Here is a 23,925-nt window from a genome sequence, read left to right on the forward strand (position 1 = left end):
GTAAGAGCCTTGGGGCTGAGATCTGCCTCTTGGGTGTCTGTATCTGCCTCTCTGTGGTCTGTCTGACACTGGAAAGGACCAATTCTTTGAAGGTCAATTTCTGCTAAATCAAGGTGGCTGTACCTGTAAGAAATCCTTCACTGTTTGCATAGATTTTGCCTTATCCTCCATTTTCTTTAATACCTCTTCTGCATTAACACCAAATAAAATAACCTGCTGTAAAGGAGCATCCAATAATTTTGCCTTAACATGATCAGGTAAACCTTGTTCTTTTAACCAAGCATGCCTTTGAATCACAGATCCTGTAACTGCTGCTCTACAAGAAGCCTCTAATGAATCAAAACCACATTGCAGAGTATGTTTTCCCACTTGTTCAGCTGCATGCAATAAATCTTGCATTTCCTTACAGTCAGGATGTTCTGAACTTGTAATCATTTTCTGTTTTAACAGCGACATTAAATATTGTTGGCATTTAAGCATGTAAAACTGGCAATTTAAAGCTCTCACTGCTAAAGTTGCAGAAGTGTAAACTTTCTTCCCCCATCTGTCTAATGCTCTAGAATCCCTGTCAGAGGGAACTGGATTTTAGCCGTGGAAGCCTTTACCCCCTTGGGACCCTGGGATATAGTTTCTGGGTCAGCAAAGTACAGTTTTGTACCTAACGTAAATGTAGATGTTCGAGTGCTAATACAGCTGCAGTCATAACAGATGGGATTTCCTGCCATCAGGCGGGTCCTCGGTCGGCCGAATTCCAAAGTCTAGGTCCGGCATTGGATGTCGTCACTTCTTCCCTGACGTCAGTGCGACAGGGGTATAAAAGAACCAGCCGACGCCATTTTCTTCAGTTTTTCTTGCCCCAGATGTCAGGTGCCCCCAGAAGGAAGGCAAAACATAAATTTATGTAATAATGCAATGCAATATAATCAAAAAACAGTAGTTGCAAGCAAATACACCATAAAAGAATACCCCAATGAGGTTGTATGAGGAGGTGTTAGCCATTAGGCCTGTCCCAAGAGGGGAAGGAAGGAGGGAAACCTGGACTGCAGCTGTATTAGCACTCGAACATCTACATTTATGGTAGGTACAAAACTGTACTATGTTCGTCGTGCATACAGCTGCAGTCATAACAGATGGGTAGAATCCCAAAGCTAAAAAAGGGGTGGTAGGCACTAAGTGGAACTAGGAGGAGCCAGGATGCCCTGCAAGACTGCAGTGGCAAAGCCCGCTCTAGATTTGGAGTATAATGGTAGGTGATAGTGTTTGGAGAAAGTATGTACAGAACTCCAAGTGGCTGCTTCCAAAATATCTTTGGTAGGAACCCCCCTGAGGAAAGCTGCAGAGGTAGCTGTGGCCCTTGTGGAATGAGATCTGATGCCTGTAGGTACAGTTTTACCATGAAAAGAGTAACAAAAGCGTATGCAGTGGGCTATCCATTTTGAGATTGTCTGTTTGGAAATAGGCTTCCTTGAGCACCTGTAGCATAGGACACAAAGAGTTGCTCTGATTTTCTGAAAGGCTTTGTTCTGTCCAAATAATAACGGAGCTGTCTGTGAATGTCCAAGGAATGTAGTAGTCTCTCCCCTTTGTTTTGTGGATTAGGGTAAAAGGTAGGTAAGTGGATAGCCTGATTCAAGGCTACCCTGGATACTACCTTTGGCATAAAGGAAGGATTGGTTCGTAAGGAAACTCTGTCCTGATGGAAAATGATGAAAGGCTGCACAGCCATGAGGGCTTGTAGTTCTGAAACCCTGCATGCTGAGGTGATAGCCAGAAGGAAGGCAGTTTTCCATGACAAATATTGCAGTTCTGTTGAAGCAGCTGGCTCAAAAGGAGGCAGGGTCAGTTTTTCTAGAATGAAATGAAGGTCCCAAGCAGGTACTGGTTGCTTCCTTGGGGGTTTTATATTCTTAGCCCCTCTGAGGAACTGTCTTAAGAGAGGGTGAGAGAATAAAGGAGGATCAGTGTTGTATTCTGCAGAAATGGCTGAGGCATGGATTTTGATGGAGGAGAATGAAAGTCCACTGCTTAGCATCTCAGCTAGGTACTGTAATATTTGAGGTAAATTCAGTATTCCAGGATTCTGACCCTTTTTCTGATTCCAGGCACAAACCTGTTTCCATTTTGCGGAGTAGGCTTTTCTAGTAGAAGGCCTTCTGGCCTCCAAAATGACATCCTGCACCTCCTTGGAGAGTAGGGTCGGTTGTGAATTTAAGAAATCCTCCATGCGGCTAGATTGAGTGTTTTCAGCTGACTGTGAAGAGTTTTGAAGTTGTGCTGAGTCAGTAGAAGAGGCATTAGAGGCAGGATCCACGGTGGGGAATGCGTCAGGCTCCTCAGGAGTGGGTACCAGTGTTGTCTTGGCCAGTCTGGAGCAATGAGAATCATCTTTGGACTGTCTGCTCTGGCTTTTAATAGAACTTTGGGCAGCAGAGGAAGAGGTGGAAAGGCATAAACTGTCATTGTTGTCCAACTGAAAGAGTGCGTCCACTTTCCAGGCTTGTGGATGAAAGGTCCTTGAGCAGAATTTTGTCAATTGGTAATTTCTGTGGGTGGCAAAGAGATCTATGTCTGGCCTTCCCCATGCTTGAATTATCTTTGTAAAAACTTGACGATGCAACTTCCATTCGTGTGGATCTGTCATATTTCTGCTCAGGTTGTCTGCCAGCGTGTTTTCCTTGCCTGGCAGGAACTGTGCTTGAAGTTGGATTTGTAATTCCACAGCCATGTTCCAAAGAGACATGGCTAGCCTGCATAGGGGATATGAATGGGTTCCTCCCTGTTTGTTTATGTACCACATCACTGTGGTGTTGTCTGTCCTTATCAATAGCTGGCCTGGATGCAGTAGGTCTTTGAAAGCCATAAGAGCATTTATTACTGCTAGCATTTCCTTTTGATTGATGTGTAGGTGCTTTTCTTTTTGTGACCATTTGCCCTGAATGCACCGATCTGTCATGTGCGCCCCCCAGGCGTAGTCCGAGGCGTCTGTTGTGATGACTTGATTTGCTTGAGGCTTGCAGAATAGGAGACCTATGTTTCTTTGGCATGCTTGAGCCCACCACAGAAATTCCTTTTGAAGACATGGAATCAGTGGTATAATTGTTTCCAAACTGTGGCTGTGTTGAGACCATAAGTTTTTTAGGTACCATTGAAGTTTCCTCATATGCAGCTTTGCACATGGGATTAGCAGGATGCAAGATTCCATGAATCTCAGACCCTACAGGATTTTCCTTGCAGTCAGCCTGGTGAAGGTTGCCAGTTTTCTGAAGTATTGAGTTAGTTGCCCTTGTTTCTCTGGCGTGAGGTAGGTCATCTGGGTGTTTGTATTCAAGCTGGCACCCAGGAACATTATTGTTTGAGAGGGTATTAGTCTTGATTTCTTTTTGTTGACTGTGTATCCCAGAGAATTCAACAACATTATTACAAACGCCAGGTGTTTCATAAGTATGTGTTTGCTGTCCGCTTGGATCAGGCAGTCGTCCAAATATGGGTATATTTGTATCCCTTGAAGTCTACAGAAGGCAATTACTGATGCCAGGCATTTCATGAACACTCTGGGCACAGTAGATAAGCCAAAGGGCAATGCAGAGAATTGATAATGGGTTGAACCTGCAAGAAATCTGAGGTATCTTCTGCAATCTTGTCTGATTGGGACATGCAGGTATGCCTCCTTGAAGTCCAATGTTACCAGCCAAGACTCCTTGCCCAGCATGAGAAGAAGCTGCTGTAATGTGAGCATCTTGAATTTTGGTACGAGTAAATATGTGTTTAGGATGGATAGGTCCAAAATAGGTCTCCAATCTTTGCCCTTCCTTGGTACCAGGAATAGTCTGGAATAAAAACCCTGACCCTGTTCTTGTGCAGGTACCTCTTGAATAGCTTTCTTGTCCATGAGATCTGAAATTTGTTTTTGTGCCTCTGCCCTTTGATTGTGTGGCAGGCTTGGCATGCCTCTCATTTTTGGAAGGGTGTGAAAGTGGAATCTGTAGCCTCTGTCTATAATGTCCAGGATCCATTTGTCTTTTGTGACAATATGCCAATTTTTCGAAAATAATGCCAGTTTTCCGCCTAAAGGTGCTGCCATTTGAGCCTTGCTTGGCATGTAAAGGGGAAAGTCATTGGTTCTGCTTTCTGAATGGCTGTGAACTATCCTCACCACCTCTTGGTGTAGGTGCTTGCCATTGTCTGCCTCTAAATGATCCTTGAGATTGCCCTCTACCCCTCGGGCACCTGTATCTACCTCTTTGAGGTCTGTCCGTGGCTGGAAAGGACCAATTTTTTGAAGGCCAATTTCTACTGAAACGTGGAGCTTGTACCTGTAGGAAATCTTTCACTGTTTGCACTGATGTTGCCTTTTCCTCCATTTTCTTTAATACCTCCTCAGCTTTAACACCAAACAATACATCTTTTTGAAGAGGTGCATCTAGTAATTTAGCTTTGACATGATCTGGTAAGGTTTGCTCTTTGAGCCAAGCATGTCTACGTATGACTGATCCTGTAACAGCAGCTCTACATGAGGCCTCTAAAGCATCAAAACCACATTGCAAGGTATGTTTACCCACTTGCTCTGCACTATGCAACAAATCCTGCAACTCCTTCAAGTCTGGTTGTTCCGGTTGTGACATTTTGCTTTTCAACTGAGATAAAAAAAACTGTTGATACTTTAACATATGGAACTGACAGTTTAATGCCCTCATGGTTAAGGTGGCAGAGGCGTATACCTTTTTCCCCCACCTTTCTAAAGCTCTGGAATCTCTCTCTCTGAAGGTAATGGATTTTTGGCAGTGGAGGCCTTAATTCCCTTGGGACCCTGTGAAATTGTTTCTGGGTCAGCCGCATGGCTTTTGTATAGGAATTGGTGTGAATCAGGAACCCGGTAATACCTGTCAGGCTTGGCTGGAGCTGGAGGTAAAGAATCTGGGTTCAGGCTGGCCTCTGAATACACATCATCTAGTATGTCTAAGACAGGAGGTATAGCCAGAGGCCAGTGCTGAGGGAGCAAGAGGAAATCCCTGAGCCTTTTCTTGGAGTCTGAGTACTCCTGGCCTTCCCAGTGGAAGTGTTCCCTCAAGGTATGCAAGGTTTCCCCAAAAGAGTAATCCTCAGGGGGGGAGACAGAGGGAATGGACTCCTCTGCATCAGAATCTTCAAAAGGGGAGTATGAATGTTCCTGGTCCTCAGAATGTTCTGAGGTAATGGAGGCCTGGTCCGAGGAAGGGTATTCTTCCTCCACTCTGGGCCTTTTGTCCGAGGGGGGTTGAGTACCCCTGATAAGAGTAATCAAATCCTCAGCCATTTTGAGCATCTGCTTTTTAGGCATGGGGCCTTGAGAGGGGCCCTGTGGAGCTTGTCTTTTAGCATGCATGGCTGCTTTAGATTTAGTGAAAGCCTTAATGGAAAAAGAAGAAGGAGGCCTGAAGACAACTTGAGAGGTGGCAGGCCTGTCTAAACTCTGAGTTTCCCCGCCAAGAGTGGCTTCAGTATCAATAGTCGGGGTGTGGGCCGAAGAACCTGTGACCTCGGGCACAGAAGACACCGCTAATGAAGTGTCATCGGTAGTCAGGGGCTGTGTAGACGCCTCGCTGGGAACCGAAGCACCTGTAGTCGGCTTTAGCGTGGTGTCGGTAGAAGTCGCAGACCTCATATGTCTGTCCTTATCTTTGCGTCTTTTACTCAAAACTGGAGTTGGAGTATCCGACGACATAATGTAATTAAATTTTTTTGCCCAAATAGTGTTGGGCGAACTCCGCCCGACGCTTAATAGTGCGTCTGTTGAACGTAGCACAAAAACGACAGGCCGAGACGTTGTGGTCTGGGCCTAAGCAAGGAATGCAGAGGGAATGGAAATCCTTATGCGGTATTTGCTTCCCACATGAAATGCAATTATTAACTTTGTCTGACATCGGTCTGAGGCAAGAAGTTTCCCCAACGGGGTACTTAGCTTTCAAGAAGTCTTCGGTTGAAAAATATTCGTAATCTCAGGTGCTGGCCGACGAGCACTTGCGAACTGCTTCTGCTTTGGGCACCACGCGGCAAGAAAGACTGGAGAAAATGGCGTCGGCTGGTTCTTTTATACCCCTGTCGCACTGACATAAGGGAAGAAGCGACGACATCCGACGCCGGACCTAGACTTTGGAATTCGGCCGACCGAGGACCCGCCTGATGGCAGGAAAACTCATCTGTTATGACTGCAGCTGTATGCACGATGAACATCAGGGTTTTATAAAGAAATTTATGAGAGTCAGGGACTCTGTAGTACTTGTCTGGCTTGACTAGAGCAGGGTGCAAAGAATCAGGATTTAAGCTAGATTCAGAGAACACATCATCCACAATATCTAACACTGGCAGAATAGCAAGGGGCCTGTGCTGAGGCAATAAAAGAAAGTCTCTGAGCCTTTTCTTGGATTCTGAGTAATCCTGGCCCTCCCAATGGAAATGCTTCCTCATGGTATATAAAGTTTCCCCAAAAGAATAATCCTCAGGAGGAGAGGCTGAAGGAATTTATTCTTCAGCATCAGAGTCCTCATAGAGGGGTAAAGAGTATCCTTGGTCTGAAGTGGAATCGGAAGAAATGGAAACCTGGTCAGAGGAATCATAGTCTATATCCTGCCTAGGCCTTTTATCAGGAGGTGGATGGGAACCCCTGATCAGAGTAATTAAGTCTTCGGCCATTCTGAGCATCTGTTTTTTAGGCATGGAGGCCTGTGCAGATGAATGCTGTACTTGCTTCTTTGTCTTTAATGGAGTTTTAGACTTGGCTGTAGTTTTTATGGTAAGCTGTGAAGGTCTGAAAACACCCTCAGAAGCTGATGCCTGTTCAGCGGCTCTGGACCCATTTGAAGGGTTAGTTTCCGTAGGCCCAACACCTTGAGTATCCAGAGGCCTAGACATCTCCACGTGGGAGTCGGAGGTGGCCTGTGGCTCTGAGGTAGCTGGTGTCAGGGGCTGCAAAAGCGCCTCAATGAGGACCGGCGACTGGCCTAGAAGAGGCTTCTTCGTCAGTTTTGGGCCTCGGATGCCTGTCCTTATCCTTGTCTTAGCGTTTTTTTGTGTATTCCGGTCATCGGTTGTTCCGACGGCATGGTATAATTAAACCTTCGGCCAAGGTAATGGCGAGCAAAATCAAACCGACGTTTAATAGTGCGTTTGTTAAATCTAGCACAAAACCGACAACTAGTGACATCGTGGTCTGGGCCTAGGTATGGAATACAGTAAGAATGAAAATCCTTATGAGGTATTTGCTTCCCACAAGAAATACAATTATTAAATTATACGGACATTGGTCTGAGGCAAGAAAAAGTTTCCCCAATGGGGTACTTAGCTTTATTGAAGACTTCGGTTCTGAAATTTGAATTGAAAATCTCAGGAGTCGGCCAACCGGCACTTGCGAACTACTTTTGCTTCGGGCACCGCGTGGCAAGAAAGACTGAAGAAAATGGTGTTGGCTGCATCTTATATACCCCTGGCGCACTGACATCAGGGAAGAAGTGACAGCAACCGACGCCGGACCAAGACTTTGGAACTCTGGCCAACTGCGGGACCGCCTGACGGCAGGACAACCCAAGTTTAATGACTGCAGCAGTGAAACACGATGAACATCATCAAGTGATCTCATCCTCAACAATATCTGGAGTAGAAGACTCTAAGTTAGTCAGTATGACTCATTTGCAGTTACACTTCCTACAAAGCCTTGCAGGTTACAGTCCCAAGGACAATGATGAAGCTTATAATTAACCAGATATCAGGCAGCAATCCTGCAAGACCCCTCCAACCTCTCATTCCAGTTTGGAAAAATCTGGATGGCTAAAGTACAAGGCAAAGAAGTGTCTCCTATCAAGGCGAAAATCATAAGTACAGGTACCAAGGACAGCAAATGCAGTATTATCTACATTGTTAAGTTTGAGATTTATATCAATGTCACATTCCAGGCTGATGGGATCAACCCTATGTGACTAAGGCTAAAGTTAGCTGGTGTTGACATCAAGACCAACAGCACAATCCCCAAGGTCAACACTAAACTCCTAAAATGGAATCAATATGATCAACAACCCCAGGCTAGACAATGAAAATACCAACCCCCATAGGCCAGACGGCCACTCCAGGTGAGACAGATAATAGCTATGAGGGTATTGCTGCCATGATCAACCCTAATAGTCTTGAGCCTGGGTCTGAAAATCTTCCAGTGTCAAAAGCACTGGTGTCAAAACTGTTGATGTAGTCAGTCAGTGAACACAGAAGCTGCTAATCCCAAAGACCATGGCCTTGACATCAAGCCCTCAACTGACAGCAATGCATCTGTTAAGTGCCACTGGTGCCTGCTAGAAGTCGTCCTGCCTCTCCATAACCAATGCCTGAACTAGGACCAATAAGAACTGGATGTCCTCGATGGAAAAAAATAAAAAAACAGGCAATTAAGAAGTGGCTTTGTCTGCCATGGTAAAGGAGGGGGAAAAAGCAAATGAAATTTCTTGATGGACATCGATGAAGGTCTCCATCATCTTTTTCAAAGTCTCATGAAGTCTTGCTGATAGTGGCCTGGAAGAAGCAGATGTCACTCTAATTTCAAAATACGAAAACAATGAAACACATTCAGTTCTGACCATCTTAATATGAGAAACCTCAGTTACACAGAGCGTTTTTACCTCACAAGGGTAATGAGTAGAAACAGACTTTCCTGTTCTACACTTTTAGCAATAGGACTTAGAAAAAAAAAATCGTTTCCCTCACCTCAGTCTGCTGTATGCTTCCTTCTTCTCTCTATTTGTCTCTATGTTTGTCAGTGATGGGGTCTTTCCTAGAGACTGATGGTGTCAAGGTCAGCCCAGGCGGGAATGGACAAAGAGCTATCCTTTAACTTAAAGATAGTAAAAACAGGCTGCTGTCATTAACTGTGGATGGAATGAAAGATTGGCAAATCATACATTTAATAGTGAAATGCTGTGTTCATATCTGCTCTTTTTAAATGCCCTACTCTCCATAATTCAAAAATCAACAGCTTATCTCTAAAAAAGAACAAACTAGAAGAAAAAAAACAGAAAAAGAAGCCACAACTGTATCAAGTAGAACAACAGAAAGACAAACAGACAAGGTGAGGTGAAAAAAAACACCAAGGCCTGAGGGAGGGTGAAAAGTAATGTGAAGTTATCAAAAAGTAATAAAAGGACTGGTCTGACCTGTATTAAAGACAAGATGCCAATCAGCAGAAAGGTGCTGAAAGCGATCTGACAAAAGAGGTCAATACACAGAGCATCATGAAGAAAAGGGATGGGGCTAGTAGCCTGGGAAAGTTTTAGATGCTGAGCTGACTAATGGCCTCTGGCTTTATTCCTGCTGTTGACAATGATGAACCTCCGCATCTCAGATAAGAATTTTATAAAAATGGGGGGGGGGTGCTTCTGCACCTGCTCCACACCCTTGAACTCTGTATGCTATACAAACAGTTAATGTAGGTTCTAAGACAGAAAAAAACATGGACTCAGTGTTTCTAGTCTGAAACTACAGGATTCACAGAAATGTACAGTGACAAAAGATAAGGTTCCCATCTACCTCTACTGTTTTGAGTGAAATGGGTCAGTGATGAGATCAGGATGCAAATGATGCATAACAAAAGTTCTGCAAAGTACTGTTTTATCTAACAGAAAAAGTGTACTACATAAAAATGTACAAAGACAGCACTTTCAAACAAAGAACCTCTGAGAGACCACCTTATGTCCTGTTAACTAATTTATAGTTCAAAGCTCACCAGAACCTGGAGAAAAAAGTCATTTTGCTGCGACAATGCTATTGTTCACATAAAGTTTACACATTTTTAGCAGCAGCAGAATTTAATGTTGTTAAATTTAGCACACCCAATTCATCTTTTTTCACATACATATTTTCCACAAAATTACTTCCAATCAATTTTGTCACCTTTCAGATTTACTAGTCCTTGTTTTATTGTTTCCTTGTTAAAGGAGGGAAGAAACATACTGATATAAACGTCAACATGTTTTCTAGCATAACTACCTTAAGTTCTCACCATCATATCTGCTAGAAAAAAAACAGGTAACTATGCAATTTGCAGCATCATTGTTTAATAGAAAGCAAACTACAATGATCATGTTTTATTCACCAGTCCATGTTATCTCTAGATATAGGACAGCCACCAATCTGACGTTTACCCACAGTCCCCTCATTCAGATACAAAGTTTCCTGTAGTGTTGCACATCACTTTCCAAGACAGAACTCTGATATATTTTCCTTCACTAGGCAAGTCTACTACAGTGGTGAGGAGAGCCTGGTAAGCTCCTCTTGTTTGTGACGAAGATTTTGTTTATTTATTTAACATTTGTTTACCGGGAAAGTCCTTCTTGGAACAAAGCCAATTTTCAGAAGAGGCCCGGGGAGAAATGCTCCAGATGTATGTCTTTGTACCACCAAGATCATACCACCTTGCCTCATCACTACACTAGTTATGTGTTGGGCTCTTCTTCCAGTGTCCTCAGAACTTCAAAGGGATAAAGGTCACCCGTTTTATACAGTCTCCATGTGTCAGTACTGGACAATGAAAAAAAAAAACTACAAATTTCTTGTAGAAAAAAATGCAGCATGCAATGTAATGAAACATCAGATTATAGGTTAATACTAGGTTATCTGCTCATATGAGCCATTTTAAGCCTAGCCAAATTTCTCAACCCAAATGTTAGAATGAAACATTGTACCTTGCATCTGTGAGGTAAATACTTTAACCATTTTGCCAACTCCCAACCCCAAGTACAGGTATGGAACAATAAAAATGCAAAGTTATAACCCAATAAAACATTTTATCTTCACCATAGCTCATCTGCTCACTTCATTCATGTCCCCTTGTATAATCACAGCTTGCACTTATCCTGCTTTCTCTAAACTACCAACAATTAAATCATAATTTGCCTGCTATCACAATGGGAACTGCAACCACTAATAACGCTACACTATACCTGTAGCACTTTCTTGGTGTTTCAGTTAGTTTGTTTGCACTAATTTTACTAAAATACAAATGCAAGTACCAACATAAAGCTAGCTACTTGTATAACCTTCAACATCAATTACTGCTGTTTTCACAAACCGAGGCTGGAAGTCCCCAGAACAAAGTCTACATTTATGCACGCACTCAGTGTGAACATTTAATCAGTAAAGATACCCAAAGAAAGCAATTTTACTAGCTTTTTCTATGGTTTGGTACATTGTCATATGCCTTCTCCCAATACTTACCTTTTAAGCTCATCTGTTTTTTGCTTCTTTTTTGCTGCTGTTGAATCTAGTCAAATAAACATTAATAAGAAAACAGCTGACCCACTGGTGCTGGAAAGTTGTTCTCAGACATGCCACTGACATCCTAGATCTGACAAATGGCCTTAGCAATAAATCAGCCAGGAGTGATGAGATTTGTGAAAGTAAACCAGTTCCTTTATCCCAGTGGAGCAGGGTGGGTACACAATGCTGCAGTAATAATACCCTGTAGTAATAGACAGGGGGAGTGGTGTAGCTTTGTAAGGTTAGTTCCTGATTAATTCCTGATGTTGTCAAACACCTGTAAACTGTCCACAAAAGAAACATGAACACCTGTCTAGCTGAATATCACTTCAAGCATGTATTACTGCTTTACAGGCTGTGCAAGCAGATATATCCTATAGCTTCTCTACCATCTGCAAATGATGATCCCTGATCTTACTATCTTCCATAAGTAATTATTAGCTTAGCAGAAACACCATTCATATCAATTACCACTCATACTGACAGAAGGAAGGAGTAAACGATCAGGCTAAGATCAAAATGAAAAATATGACAGTATTAATGAAAGTATAAACAATAAAACAAATGTGAACTAAGTTGGATTACCAGTGGTGTATTCACTTGTTTCTGATGAAGTTTCAGAATCCTCATAAGGTTTACACCAGTCAGGATCTACCAGCCTTCCTTCTTGAATGGATTTCCACAAATAGCTGGTACCCACAATAGGAATTTGAAATTTCTGGATCTTTGTAAGTCGTGATTCACTCAATGTGTCAATATCATTTACCACAACATGTGTGCACTGAAACAAAAATCATTAAGAATAGTAAGATGGCAAAATTTTTTTGCTCCAGAAAGAAAACAATTTTTATGAGTTAGCATTAGTAGTCTCTCAGAAATGAAGTCTTGTTTTGAGTATATATTTTAACAGCCTTAAGATAATCTACTTCTTAATAATTCTGATGTCTGATCACTGGAGTACTGAACGCTACAAAATTAGTTTCATACTTACTTTACAAGGCTCTTCATCTGGAACTCTGTGTTTAAACTGCTACAGGTTTCTGCCAGAAGTCTTGAGGAAAAAGAAGCAGAATTCTGTACTTGTGTTACGTTTTCCCTGTAACTAGGAAGGATCACAAGTTGCTTAACACTGTCAGACTCCCATTAATAATATCACTCCACTGTTCAGTATTTGCTGGAAAATACTGCATTTTTTAAACAAAGTAACAGCACCACAAAAGAGTTTGATCTTACCACTGTTCTCAACATCACTTAGCAACAACCATGGAAGCATTACTGACCGTGTGTGGGAATAAATGGTGGGAGAATTAACTACTGTTGGGAGGAAAAATGAAACAGGAGAGTTAGTATTTGCAACCAAATTAGTGACTGTGCAAAGGAGAATGTGGTGTGAGAATCATCAACTGCCCAATTGACTCAGAAGCAGCACCAACTGTCATCCGGTATTTATTTAAAATTTGTTAACCAGGAAAGTCTGACTTGGAACAAAGCAAATTTTTAATAGAGGCCCAGGAAGAAATGCTCCACATGAATGTCTTTTTAATGTGGGAGGAAACCGGAGCATCCAGGAAACCCACACGAATGCAGGGAGGGCATGCAGACTCCACACAGAAGGTACCCCAGCCGAGAACTGACCTGGAGAACCTCTTGCTGTAAGGTGACAATGCTACCACTGCACCATCCCAATAGCATCAGTCAACTATTTGCAAGAAAGAAGAACGGTCACTATTAAATTCAGCACAGGGTACCTATATATTACTCCAAAAGTTTTAGCTCAGAGAGTTATCAGCTGCAAACAAAATTTGCTGTGTAGCCATGGGTTTGACTCTGTCTCCACTTTAATACTATGCAAACTTGAGCAAGTTACTTAAATGGACCAAGTGCTTCCAGGTTACCTATGAAAAAGACACTTGTTGCTTACAGGTCTTAACCAGTTAAATAAAAATGATGCAGTAAAACAATAGCATTAAGCTCTACTATCAAGCCTAAGGGTGGTAAATAGTGAAGAAAAAGCTGATAGGGTAACACCACCACCGTCCACAAACAAGTATGTCTTGCTCAGAATGTCAGCTTGATTCTAGCTCCAAAAATCCATTCTTTTCTGACAAAAGTCCTGGTATACTGACTTGTGTGTTCTTGAAATACTCTGAAGCATTTTTTTAAATATTTCATTCTTGCACAGTCTACAGTTCAAATTCAGATCAAAGTTTCATATTAACGTTGGAAGGCAATTTCCAAAAACCATATCCTTCCAACTTACTGCATTTTAATATTGTCAGAACTGCTATAATGCAGACTATACAACTCTTATATTTTAACAGTTTTAATGATCTCGAATTCCTAACATCATTTCTAGTTATAGGTTTGATATAGTCCGTTAACCATGACTTGTGAACTTCATGACTTTTGGACTGTGGAACTAAGTAGATCTGCATTAGTCACACTAATGGCTCTGATAAATATATTTCTTTATTGAAGTAACACTAAAACAAGGTAACAGCTTGGCCATGTATTGCATTATTTATTTATGTATTTGTTTAATTTTTTTATTAATTTAAAGTTTGACTTTATTTTTTTAGATGAACTGTTCTGTAAAATATTGTTCATTACTCGCAACCCTCAACTGTTCTAAAATACAAATTCTTACATTTCAATGTCATTCACCAAAACAAAATAATTTACAAATACCACACGTAATATTACTCCTACCAAACTATGTTACTAGCAGTATACTTGCTGTTAATTTTAATCTAATCTTACTATGAGGCAACTATCCATGCCTTGTAGGTTTCAGAGGTTCACGGTCTGGATTTAAGGGGACCAAAGACATATTGCCCCCATGATTTGTGGCTTACCACAACAGAGCTAGGTTGTGCAACTAAAAACACCTTTTCTAAGCAAAGTAGCTAAACATTTAGCCAAGTGACCATTCACGGAAGTTTTTAAAACTTTTATTTATTTACTTTTAATGCTTTTTATTGAAATTAGCTTTGTGGCTCTGCTCCCCTGTGGTTCCGTCTCACAAAACCAACTTCAATAAACATTTTAATAATGACAGAGAAACAATATTTTAGTCTAAGTAAAATATTGTCCCTCCATCATTGGCAAGAGAAAACACACACACCAGATCCATTCAGAATAACACAGACATATACAGACATGTGTGTATATATATATATATATATATATATATATATATATATATATATATACACACACACACACACACACACACACACACACACACACACACACACACACACACACACACAACGTTCAAATGTGCAGTCTCCTCCTTTTTCTGTTTTGACCTATAATAATCAGGAGCTTTTGGAGACCAACAGGTTTTACTATAGTTTCCAAGGTGCTGGGATGTTTCTGCAACGTGCACTTCCAGGAGTAATAAGAGTTGTCCCATCTTCACAGAAGGGAAATAAATTTGAGGTAGTTGTAACCTGAAGGCTGCCCCATCGTCCTGAAAAGCCAAATGGTAATCCCAAAAGGTATATCACCCAGTTATATCATCTGCTGCAGTGTCACCACATTGTTGCACTACCAGTATACAGAAAGAAGAATTCAGTTTAATAACGATGGTATCTCTGGCCAGAAACTTGACTTTTGTATGAAGCTTCAGAATAACTTAACTATTGATTTTTAGAAGTATAAATACAATGCAACGAAATGTACCTATGGGACTGGAAGGAGGGTCAGTTGTAAAGCTAACTCACAGTATTTGGTGTAGACAGTAAATTCAAAGGGAAAATGCAAGCTGTTCCAGACACTTATGCTGGTGTGCTGTGTTAAAAACCGAAGGGTAAGCCTTAATCTAGTATGAAACTATGAAATGCAATACATTAAAGGCAAGTCCATTTTGTCACTAAAGATACATACCTGGTAAAGTTTAATTCTGACAATACTAAGTTTTTCCCAGATTTACTTACATATTCCGGGGTCAGCAACTTACAGTAGGTGTGAAGAAGCTACTGTTTGTGTCAATACTCGAGTAACCCGAAAATAATGAGCTGCTGTCTTTATTGCGCTCATGAAACTTCAAAAGCACCATGCAGCAACTTTCTGTACAACTGAGGAAAACCCGCACAGATTAAACAAAACCCTCACTCTCCTACCCAGTATGGTTTACACTTTAAAATGGGCATGTTTTTATTATTATTATTAGAATGTTTTTTACTGAAATTGGCTTTGTGGCACCGTCACTCTGTGGTTCTCTCTCTCGCTAATGATAGAGGGACAATATTTTACTTGCAGACTAAAAATAATAACAGAGGGACAATATTCTAGTCTAAGTAAAATATTGTCCATCTGTCATTAGAGAGACAGTGGAAATATGCAAAGCAATGCTCACTATTTTTTTCCGCTGTCTCACTCATGACAGAGGGACAATATTTTACTTAAATCTAAAAAATAAAAATACTAAAAGATTTTTTAATGATGAATGCTTTTTACTGTCACTCTAAAAAGTGAAAAATAAGGAAGAAGAGTGAAAACTTTGCAAAAGAAACACAGACAAGCTGATTTCAGAAAAGCATTCAAGGTTAATTTTGCCGATTCCTGCTACTACTTCTAGTTCCTCATTACCATAATCAGCAAAACCTACCTCAAATGCTTTTCTGATATCAGATTGTCTGGGTTTCTTCTGCAAAGTTTGCACTCTTCTTCTTTGTTTTTAGCTTTTTACAGCAACAGAATGAAAAGCATTCATTATTAAAAAATATTTTTTTATATTTTTATTTTTCTGTGAGTAGCTTTGCTCCTCACAAGAGCCTTACCATTACAATTTATACGACATAACTCTGGAGTCACTGTACCTCAGGGTAGGCAGAAAAACATAACTCATACGACCTCCAGTTCTCCAACACACGTTTCAACCAATATGGATGTGTTGATATCAGAATTCAGTCAGATTGTGTTCAAATAGTTAACCTATGTCAAATCAGGATCAGACAGGAAAGAACTTAAATTAAAAACACCTTTCTAGAACTAACCTTAAGTGTGTCCATCTTGTTTTTGTTAAATCTGAAATCATTAAATATCACATCTGGAGGCTATGAATTATATCACTCAACTTTCCTAATAGTCTGGAATAACTAGGGAAAAATATAACATTTATTTTCATTGTGAAGCCTGTTTACACATGATACTAGCTACCGCTATCAGAAAATCATTAAACCCATATGTTTTGGAGAGTTTCTTAAGCTAAAATGCAACTGCTACAGGAAAAAGCTTATAAAATGCAAGCTTTTTTTATTAAGCATAACACCCAACAGCTGCTATTCACACAACACTTAAATGTTAGAAACTTTAATATAGTTGGCATTTTCTATGGGAACAAAGAGGATTTTGAATATTATAAATCTGATAGACCAATTTGTGCGCCATCTCTGGCCTGATGGTCAGCAAAGTCACCAAAACACCCCAAATATTCTTGTGACAACAAGTGCCTGACTCAACCCTCCTGGCTACATTCAGAACTACTACTCTACCTGCTCTTTTCCTGACTGTGACACAAGACATTAGTATTCATTTTTCCATGAGGCTGCACAAGAGCCTTGTCTGTCCTGTATTTCTATACCCTCTATAGTATAAACAGGTGCTTCTAACACAGTCTAGTCACTCTGCTAAGGACCAACTTTCATCTCCACTGGTGTGTTAACTGTCAACCCCTCATAACTGTCCAATGATGGGCATTTCCCCTTACAAAAGGCAGGTTGGTGGTCAGTCCCATCCCCAGGATACCCACTATGTGCCTATGACTCATTTTGCATTCCCCAGCAAGCTTGCTACATGGAGCCCTTCACTCTGAATTACAAGGAATGCAAAAACAGCTTCCCTAAGCTAGTGATGTTTAGAACGACCTTTTAAAAAAATATACTTTGGGGTTGGAGGCTGGCATAATGGTTAAGGTGTTTAACTTACAGACACAAAGTACAGGGTTTGATTCTCACTTTTGAAGGAAAAATCAGCTAGGCTTAAAGTAGCCTGCAAGAACAGCTAGCCTAGTACTTACCAATGAACCTATGAGCCTGCACCAAGTTTGCTTTTAGGTTATATGTGGTGTACAAACACACATTGTATAACAACCTTAAGTGATCCCCTCTTTCTGCTTTCCAACATACTTTGTCAGATTAATACTCAGCAAAGCAATGCTTCACAAAGTTAAACCAAACTCTTCAATGTCAGTCAATAAAATTATAACGGTGAAAACATAATAAAATGAAAACTGGTAGACATATCCAACATTATTAACTATTATCCTGCAACTTTTCAACCACTAAAAAGAAACATACTTTATAATTAAAGAGGGGGTAAAAAGCAATAACTAATATATTTAATATAGTATTTTACATTACACACCAGTCATAATTCTTAAATGCCAAACTCTGTATTTTCCAATGAGTGTTCTTAGATTTCACAAGTTGCAGTACTTTGATTCATAGGTTGATACTAAGCTATCGGTCCTAGGGTCTACACAAGCCTAGCCTTAACAATCCCCTGGCTATTTCTTCCCACACTATTTACTTCCCTGGACCCCTGTCTAGCAGGGCGATTGATGTGACCCCCAGGGTTAATTTCCTTTCTCCCATCCAATTGTAAATGCTCTTTTTGAAGAGGGCCAAAGAGACACTCTGCTTGACATGTATGGGCAGTTTATTCCAGAGTCTGGGGAGTCTCTGGGTCAGGAACCTATCCCTCCAGCATATTTTGCTTATTGTGATGACAAAGTTTAGATCCCTGGAGCGTGTGGCTCTGAGGGATTGGGATTTCTTTAAGTGTAGCATGTCCAACAGCTCTGGGTTTGACATGACCTTGCATGTTAAGCAGAGACCGCCTCAGAGTAGATGATATGCAACAGAGTATAGCTGGAGTTTTTTTTAAGACGGTCAGCATAGGGCATCTGCTTTAGGCCTGTGATTATTTTAGTTACGTATTTCTGCGGCCTTTCCAGTTGTTGCAGATGTCTTGAGAGGTACATACCAAATGGGGCATTGTATTCTATAATGGGTCTAAAGAGGGATGAGTACAGTGGGACAATGACCTAATTTTTTCTGGATGAAAAGCCCTTAGTGATGAGGTGTGCCACATAGAAGGATTTCCTGACTGATGTGGCAATGTGGTTATTGAAGGTGAGACCACTGTCCACCTGTGTCCCCAAGTCTCTTATCACACTTTCGGTGTTAAGTGTACTGCCACTAATGTGGTAATTCACGGGTACATGTTTTTCCCAAAGGGGATAACTACACATTTCTTGGCATTGAGCTTGAGCCCATGGCTCTGGCACCAAAGCATCTGTTTCTGTAAGGCCATTTTGTACAGTATCTATTGCAGTCATCTGCGAACTTTGTTAGCCAGAGTCCCATAGTGTTGGCCTGTACTTCAGAGAAGTACATGCCAAACAAGAGAGGTCCCAGGACTGAACCCTGAGGTACTCCACTTGTCTGGAGCTGGATTTGGAGTCAGCTACTTTTACAGTGTGGGTTCAGTCAGAAAGCCAGTTGGCAACCCATCGAGTGACATAGGGATTAATGCCCAGCTTGGTAAGTGTATCTATGATACCAGAGTGGGGGATGGTGTCAAAGGCCTTGGCGAGGTCCAGAAAGGTTGTGTGGACTGCCTTACCCTCGTCCATGGCTCTGGAGACTGATTCAAAGAAGTCAATCAGGTTCAGGAGACAAGATCGGCCCTTCACAAACCCAAACTGGGTGGGGTCCAGTGTTTTAAGGTTGCCAATGTCTTTGTTTATAAATTCCATGTTAATACGTTCCATGGCCTTGCAGATCAGGCTCGTCAGACTGATGGGGCAGTAGTTCCCGGGATCCAAGGGGGATCCCCCCTTGTGGAGTGGAATAACTGTAGCTGTCCGCCACTCAGTGTGCACAAAGCCTGAGGTGAGGGTATAATTAAACATGACACTTAGGTGAGGTGCCAGTTAATTTTGTAGTTCATGTAGTCCACAGCCCGGGATGTCATCTGGTCCCATGGATGCTGTATTCTTAGCTTTGGAGAGTGAGTTTTTTACCTGTCTGGCCATTACCGGAATTTGGCAATCTTCCGGTATTGAGATGGGCCACTTAGGGGGTGAGAGGGGGGTGAAGTTGGTACTGAAATCGATCTGCCAGGATAATGGCAATATCCTTGGGATCAGTATATTTAATGCCATTCTGTTGTAGCTCAGAGCAGATCTGAGCATTGCCATTTAGATTCGTGACAGTTATAGAATGCCTTGTGATTATCTCTGGAATCTTTGGCAATTTTATTTTTGTAACTAGCTTTGGAGGATTTTATGAGGGATCTCAGCTTCTTACTGAGGCTAGTAAGGGAGTTTTTTGCATCCTGGGATTTTCCTCTTTTCTGCAACAGTTTCTTCCTTTTGTTGTAAGGTTTGTTTATGGCAAGGGACTACCAGAGTGGCTTCATTTTTTGGAGGAGAGCATCTTGGTGCTATTTGGGATGGCTCGATTCATGCATGAGTGGATGTGCTCGTACAGTGCCTTAGTGTAGGACTCAGCTGTCGAACTTTCAGTTCCTGTCTGCATGGGTGTCATGAAGTTTGTGACTTCTGACTTGAGTAGCATGAAGTTGGCTTTGGAGAAGTTTTTTTATGGAGGTTTCCTTACTGGGGGGTGGGGGCGGGATGTGGATGTTAAGGGTGATTAGCTTATGGTCTGACCTGACCAACGAGGTGGTGAACCATAGGTGTGAAGCATCAATTTCCCATGTTGGTATTGCATTTTTTTGCATGCATTTTTTGGGACCAAAGCTTCAAATGGATTTTTTTTTAATCAAGGTTGCAAAAACCTCAGGGATAACCATACAGACTTAGGTATTTAAAGAGTGTGTGTGTATGTATTTGGGGTGAAAGTTCAGCAGCTTCCCTTTTATAAGGATGACTGTTCAAACTACGCAACTTTCTGAATATTAATTAGTTTGTGTGACCTACAAGGAACCACCTTTAGCATGCATTTCTTTCTTCTGGCCATCCACAAATGTCCCAGCAAGGCCAATGTTAAAAAGGACCCCATACACTTTCCTGGCCAATCACTTCTTGTTTGTGAGGGTACTACAGTGGCAGTGACTGAATTGAGGTAGTTATACGGGAGATGCAGATGTGCACTGACCTCAATGTTTAAATAAATAAAAAAAATAATAATAATTTATTTATTTACTTACTATTTGTTCACTGGGTAAGTGGAATGGTCTACTGACCCTTTTCAGACATGATATGAGCTCAAAGAGCAGAAAAAAAAATCACTGTCTTTCAAATCAACAATATTACATACAAAATGAGTACATAGCAAAACTCAGAACATAGTAAAATTGAATGCAGATACAGCAACATTAAAAGATCCAATCAGGGTGCATTGAAAAAAAAAAGATATGCACACAAAAGGCAAGCTAAGACGTGCATAAAAACAGTGCAAATACACATGAAATATTTGCATATAATATGTCACACTAAGAGGCTGTGAAAATTTTATTAAATGTACTCTAACATTCATGTTATGGGAAAGTAAGTTACCTAACTACTGTCATGACAGCAGCTGGAGGTAGTAGTAAACAGATGCTCATTAAGTGCATCTTTAAAGCATCATTGCTGAAGGTTGGAATATACAAGTACCAGGGGTCAGGGCATATCTCAACACTAACAAGTACAGAGGATCAAACCCCCCCCCATGTAAAAAAATGTTTTAAAGGTGCAACAGCAAGTTTCAGAACTAATTTTTAAAGGAATCACAGATTAATTTTCAAAGTTAAAACAATCACAGTACTAGGTCTTGCATTACCTAGGGCACTGGGGGATGATGCAGTTATCCTAGCCTTACTCAAAAACTAACATTAAGACACAGCATTTTCTTCTTCCTTTTAAAAATCAGGCAGATAACATTATAATGCTTTACATTAGCATTTTAACTCCAATACTCATATCATGGTTAACAGCTATTCACTCTTCACTGATTTCCATAGGTGTGTCAGACATTGAGTGGAAGAATAACCACAGAATACTCACTCTCTTTCTACACTAAGTTGGTCTACTGTGAAAAGAGGTTCCTGGCAAGCAAAAGTATTTTTTATTAAATTATAAAATATATGTTTCCTTTGGAAAGATCATTTTAAAGTGGCTGTATCTCTAATAAAATACAAGTATCCTTGTGATTTGCCTTTTGGATGAAATGTGCTACAAAATAAAACAGTGAGATATGTGATGCAATACACATTTCAATACCTAAACATAATGCGTAAGGATGACTTGATTTTATCAATATACATGCTATACCATTTAATTTACTGTTCTGTACATAAGATAAACTACTGTTAAATATTCGGTTCTTTAACACGTGTGATAATTTAAATTTTTAAGGTATGCACACGTGTTTCTACTGAAACATACTCCTGACAAAACCTAAGCATTAATAATCTCAATAAACTGACTGCTGACCTTTTAAGGCATACAACTTTTATCTACAATTCTTAACCTGTTTTTTCTTTCTACATCATCACATGCAAAGCATCTGACAATGTTTTTATGAACTGTAGAATACCACATACCTTACGATTTATCACATATGAAATACTGCCGCCATTTTCTTTGATACAACTTTGTATCCTGTGCTTTTCCTTCGCAGGTAAATTCCTTAACTCCAGAACGATTACACATTCCGAGAACACACCCATGGTTCTAGCAATGATACAAAATAAAGCACATAAAAGACAGTTTACAAAAAACTGATTCACTTCTATCAAATGTTACTGTTATTACATTAAGACAGAGTGAAATTTGTGCTAATGTCTCTTATTCTGATTCTTAATTTCTTCAGGAGTATGATGTATTATTTTGCTAATGTTGTGCTAGAATGGCAGTAAAGCAGTTAAAATAAAAAGAAATGCCTGGCTAACATGTGAAAAACCTTGGCTGGCTCCAAAATGTGAAATCTACTGCATTCACAAGCATCTCAGTAACACATACCCTCCAAGTGTGGTTTCAAAGCAGTAAAAGCCAAGTTACAACACTGCAGTTTCAGAACTAAACACAAGCGTAACTTTATTGGTTTACAGTATGCTTGCTTTACATTTTCAAGATAATTTTTGAAATCATCATACTTCATGAACAAAAGTAGTAATAACATTTTACTTCATATTCTGAAGATGATACTGCAAAGTAAATAATGAGCCTCTTACTAGGCTGTAAAATACTCTAGAATTTACTCTAGTTCTTCAAAGTATAACATTCTGACACCTCAAAAATAAGTCAACTCGAAACTGAAAGTCTGCAGCTTAACACAGGAAAATTCAACATGTTTCCATGACAGAAAATGCAGGTCCTTCTGGAGACAAATAAAAAGAATCAGGATCAATTTACCCCAGCAGATAAAAGACGTCACACGTTAGGCCATAGATGTACATAAAAAACAGATCTGATGACACAGAGGTATCAAATGCTGATGATGATGACCTTGATTTGATTTACAGTTGCCAATGAAGAGAAGGGGCATAAGCAGTCACAAGAATATCTACCACAGTTACCAAAAGCAGGGGAAGGAGATATTACATGGTGACAAACATCTGAGGGAAAGCATTTCCCATGCTCAGTATAAAACTCCTCTAGAACTAAGGGAGCAAATAAACTAAATAAAGCAAAACCCTTAGGGAACAACAGTGGTACAGTCACAAGGTTCAAAACACACCGCAGTACAAAGAAAAAGGTCAGAGTCTTTTTAGCGCTTTCGTTCTTTACTAGACAGAACTTCTTCAGAGGCAATTACTGGGGCTAGATATTTCACGAATACCCTTGGAGTGGTGGAGAGACCAAAAGGCAAGGCAGAGAACTGAAAGTGCTGAGAGGCCACAGAGAATCTTAACTTCCTGTAATTGGGATGAATGGAGATGTGTACATAAGAATCCTTTATGTCTATGGAAGCCATGCAGGCTTGTGGGATGATAAGGGGGAAAAGAGTTTGCAAGATTAACATTCTGAATGTGGGTACTTTCAGTAAGGTGTTGAGGTAAGAGAGGTCCAGGATGGGTTTCCATGGGCCCTCTTTCCTTGGTAACAAAAACATCCTTGAGTAGAACCCTTTTCCCCTTTGAATGGAAGGTACTGGTTGAATGATGCCTTGATCCAGCAGGTCTTGCAGCACCTACGGGAAATGTGGCAGTAAGTCTCTGGGAGGTTGTGGGTTGCCCCTGAGGGGCAGGAGAGAATTCCATACCATGAAATAACCTTTTTGTATGATGGAGAACACACCAAGGCATCCTTTGTTATATATTCCCGAGCTGGAGAAGAAAGGGTTAGGTGAAAGGGAAGGTGGGGGAGGGTGATATTTTGGGTCCAAATAGTCAGATGGACTCTGGTCTGTCTGGAAAGGAATATTTTTGAGGTGGGGTTTGCCGTGGAGTCCTAAGTTGCTGAGGTCTCTTACCAGACTTTTTTTGCTTAGCTAGAGGGAGCCATGACTGCCTTCTAACAAACACTGGTTAAGAAGGAAAATTCCTTTGCAATTTTGGCACACGGAAACCAGGATGCGTTTCAGTTACTGCATCTCTTTACCCTTCTCCTGTAAGGTTTTGAACAATTCTGTAGCAGCATGGTCAAACAGGGCTGAATTGTCCAGGAGGGCATCTATGAGTTTAGACTGAATG

At 40.7% G+C, this 23,925-nt stretch overlaps 1 protein-coding gene across 7 annotated transcripts in view; it reads right to left on the minus strand.

Moving 5' to 3' along the window:
• Positions 1 to 23,925, minus strand: part of PARP4 (poly(ADP-ribose) polymerase family member 4) — a 2,883,551-nt gene that overhangs the window by 2,714,307 nt on the left and 145,319 nt on the right. For all 7 annotated transcript variants that reach the window (XM_044073295.1, XM_044073293.1, XM_044073297.1 and 4 more), the window contains 2 exons: positions 21,835 to 21,964; positions 11,857 to 12,052 (listed from right to left, as the gene is read on the minus strand). In XM_044073295.1, the coding sequence (XP_043929230.1) occupies positions 11,857 to 12,052; positions 21,835 to 21,960 (322 nt within the window). In that variant the 5' untranslated portion in view covers positions 21,961 to 21,964. The remainder of the gene's footprint in view (positions 1 to 11,856; positions 12,053 to 21,834; positions 21,965 to 23,925) is intronic.

This window comes from Protopterus annectens, chromosome 5.part1, assembly GCF_019279795.1.
Source record: "Protopterus annectens isolate FY-2018-M chromosome 5.part1, PAN1.0, whole genome shotgun sequence".
In the NCBI taxonomy this organism is placed as follows: Eukaryota; Metazoa; Chordata; order Ceratodontiformes; family Protopteridae; genus Protopterus; species Protopterus annectens.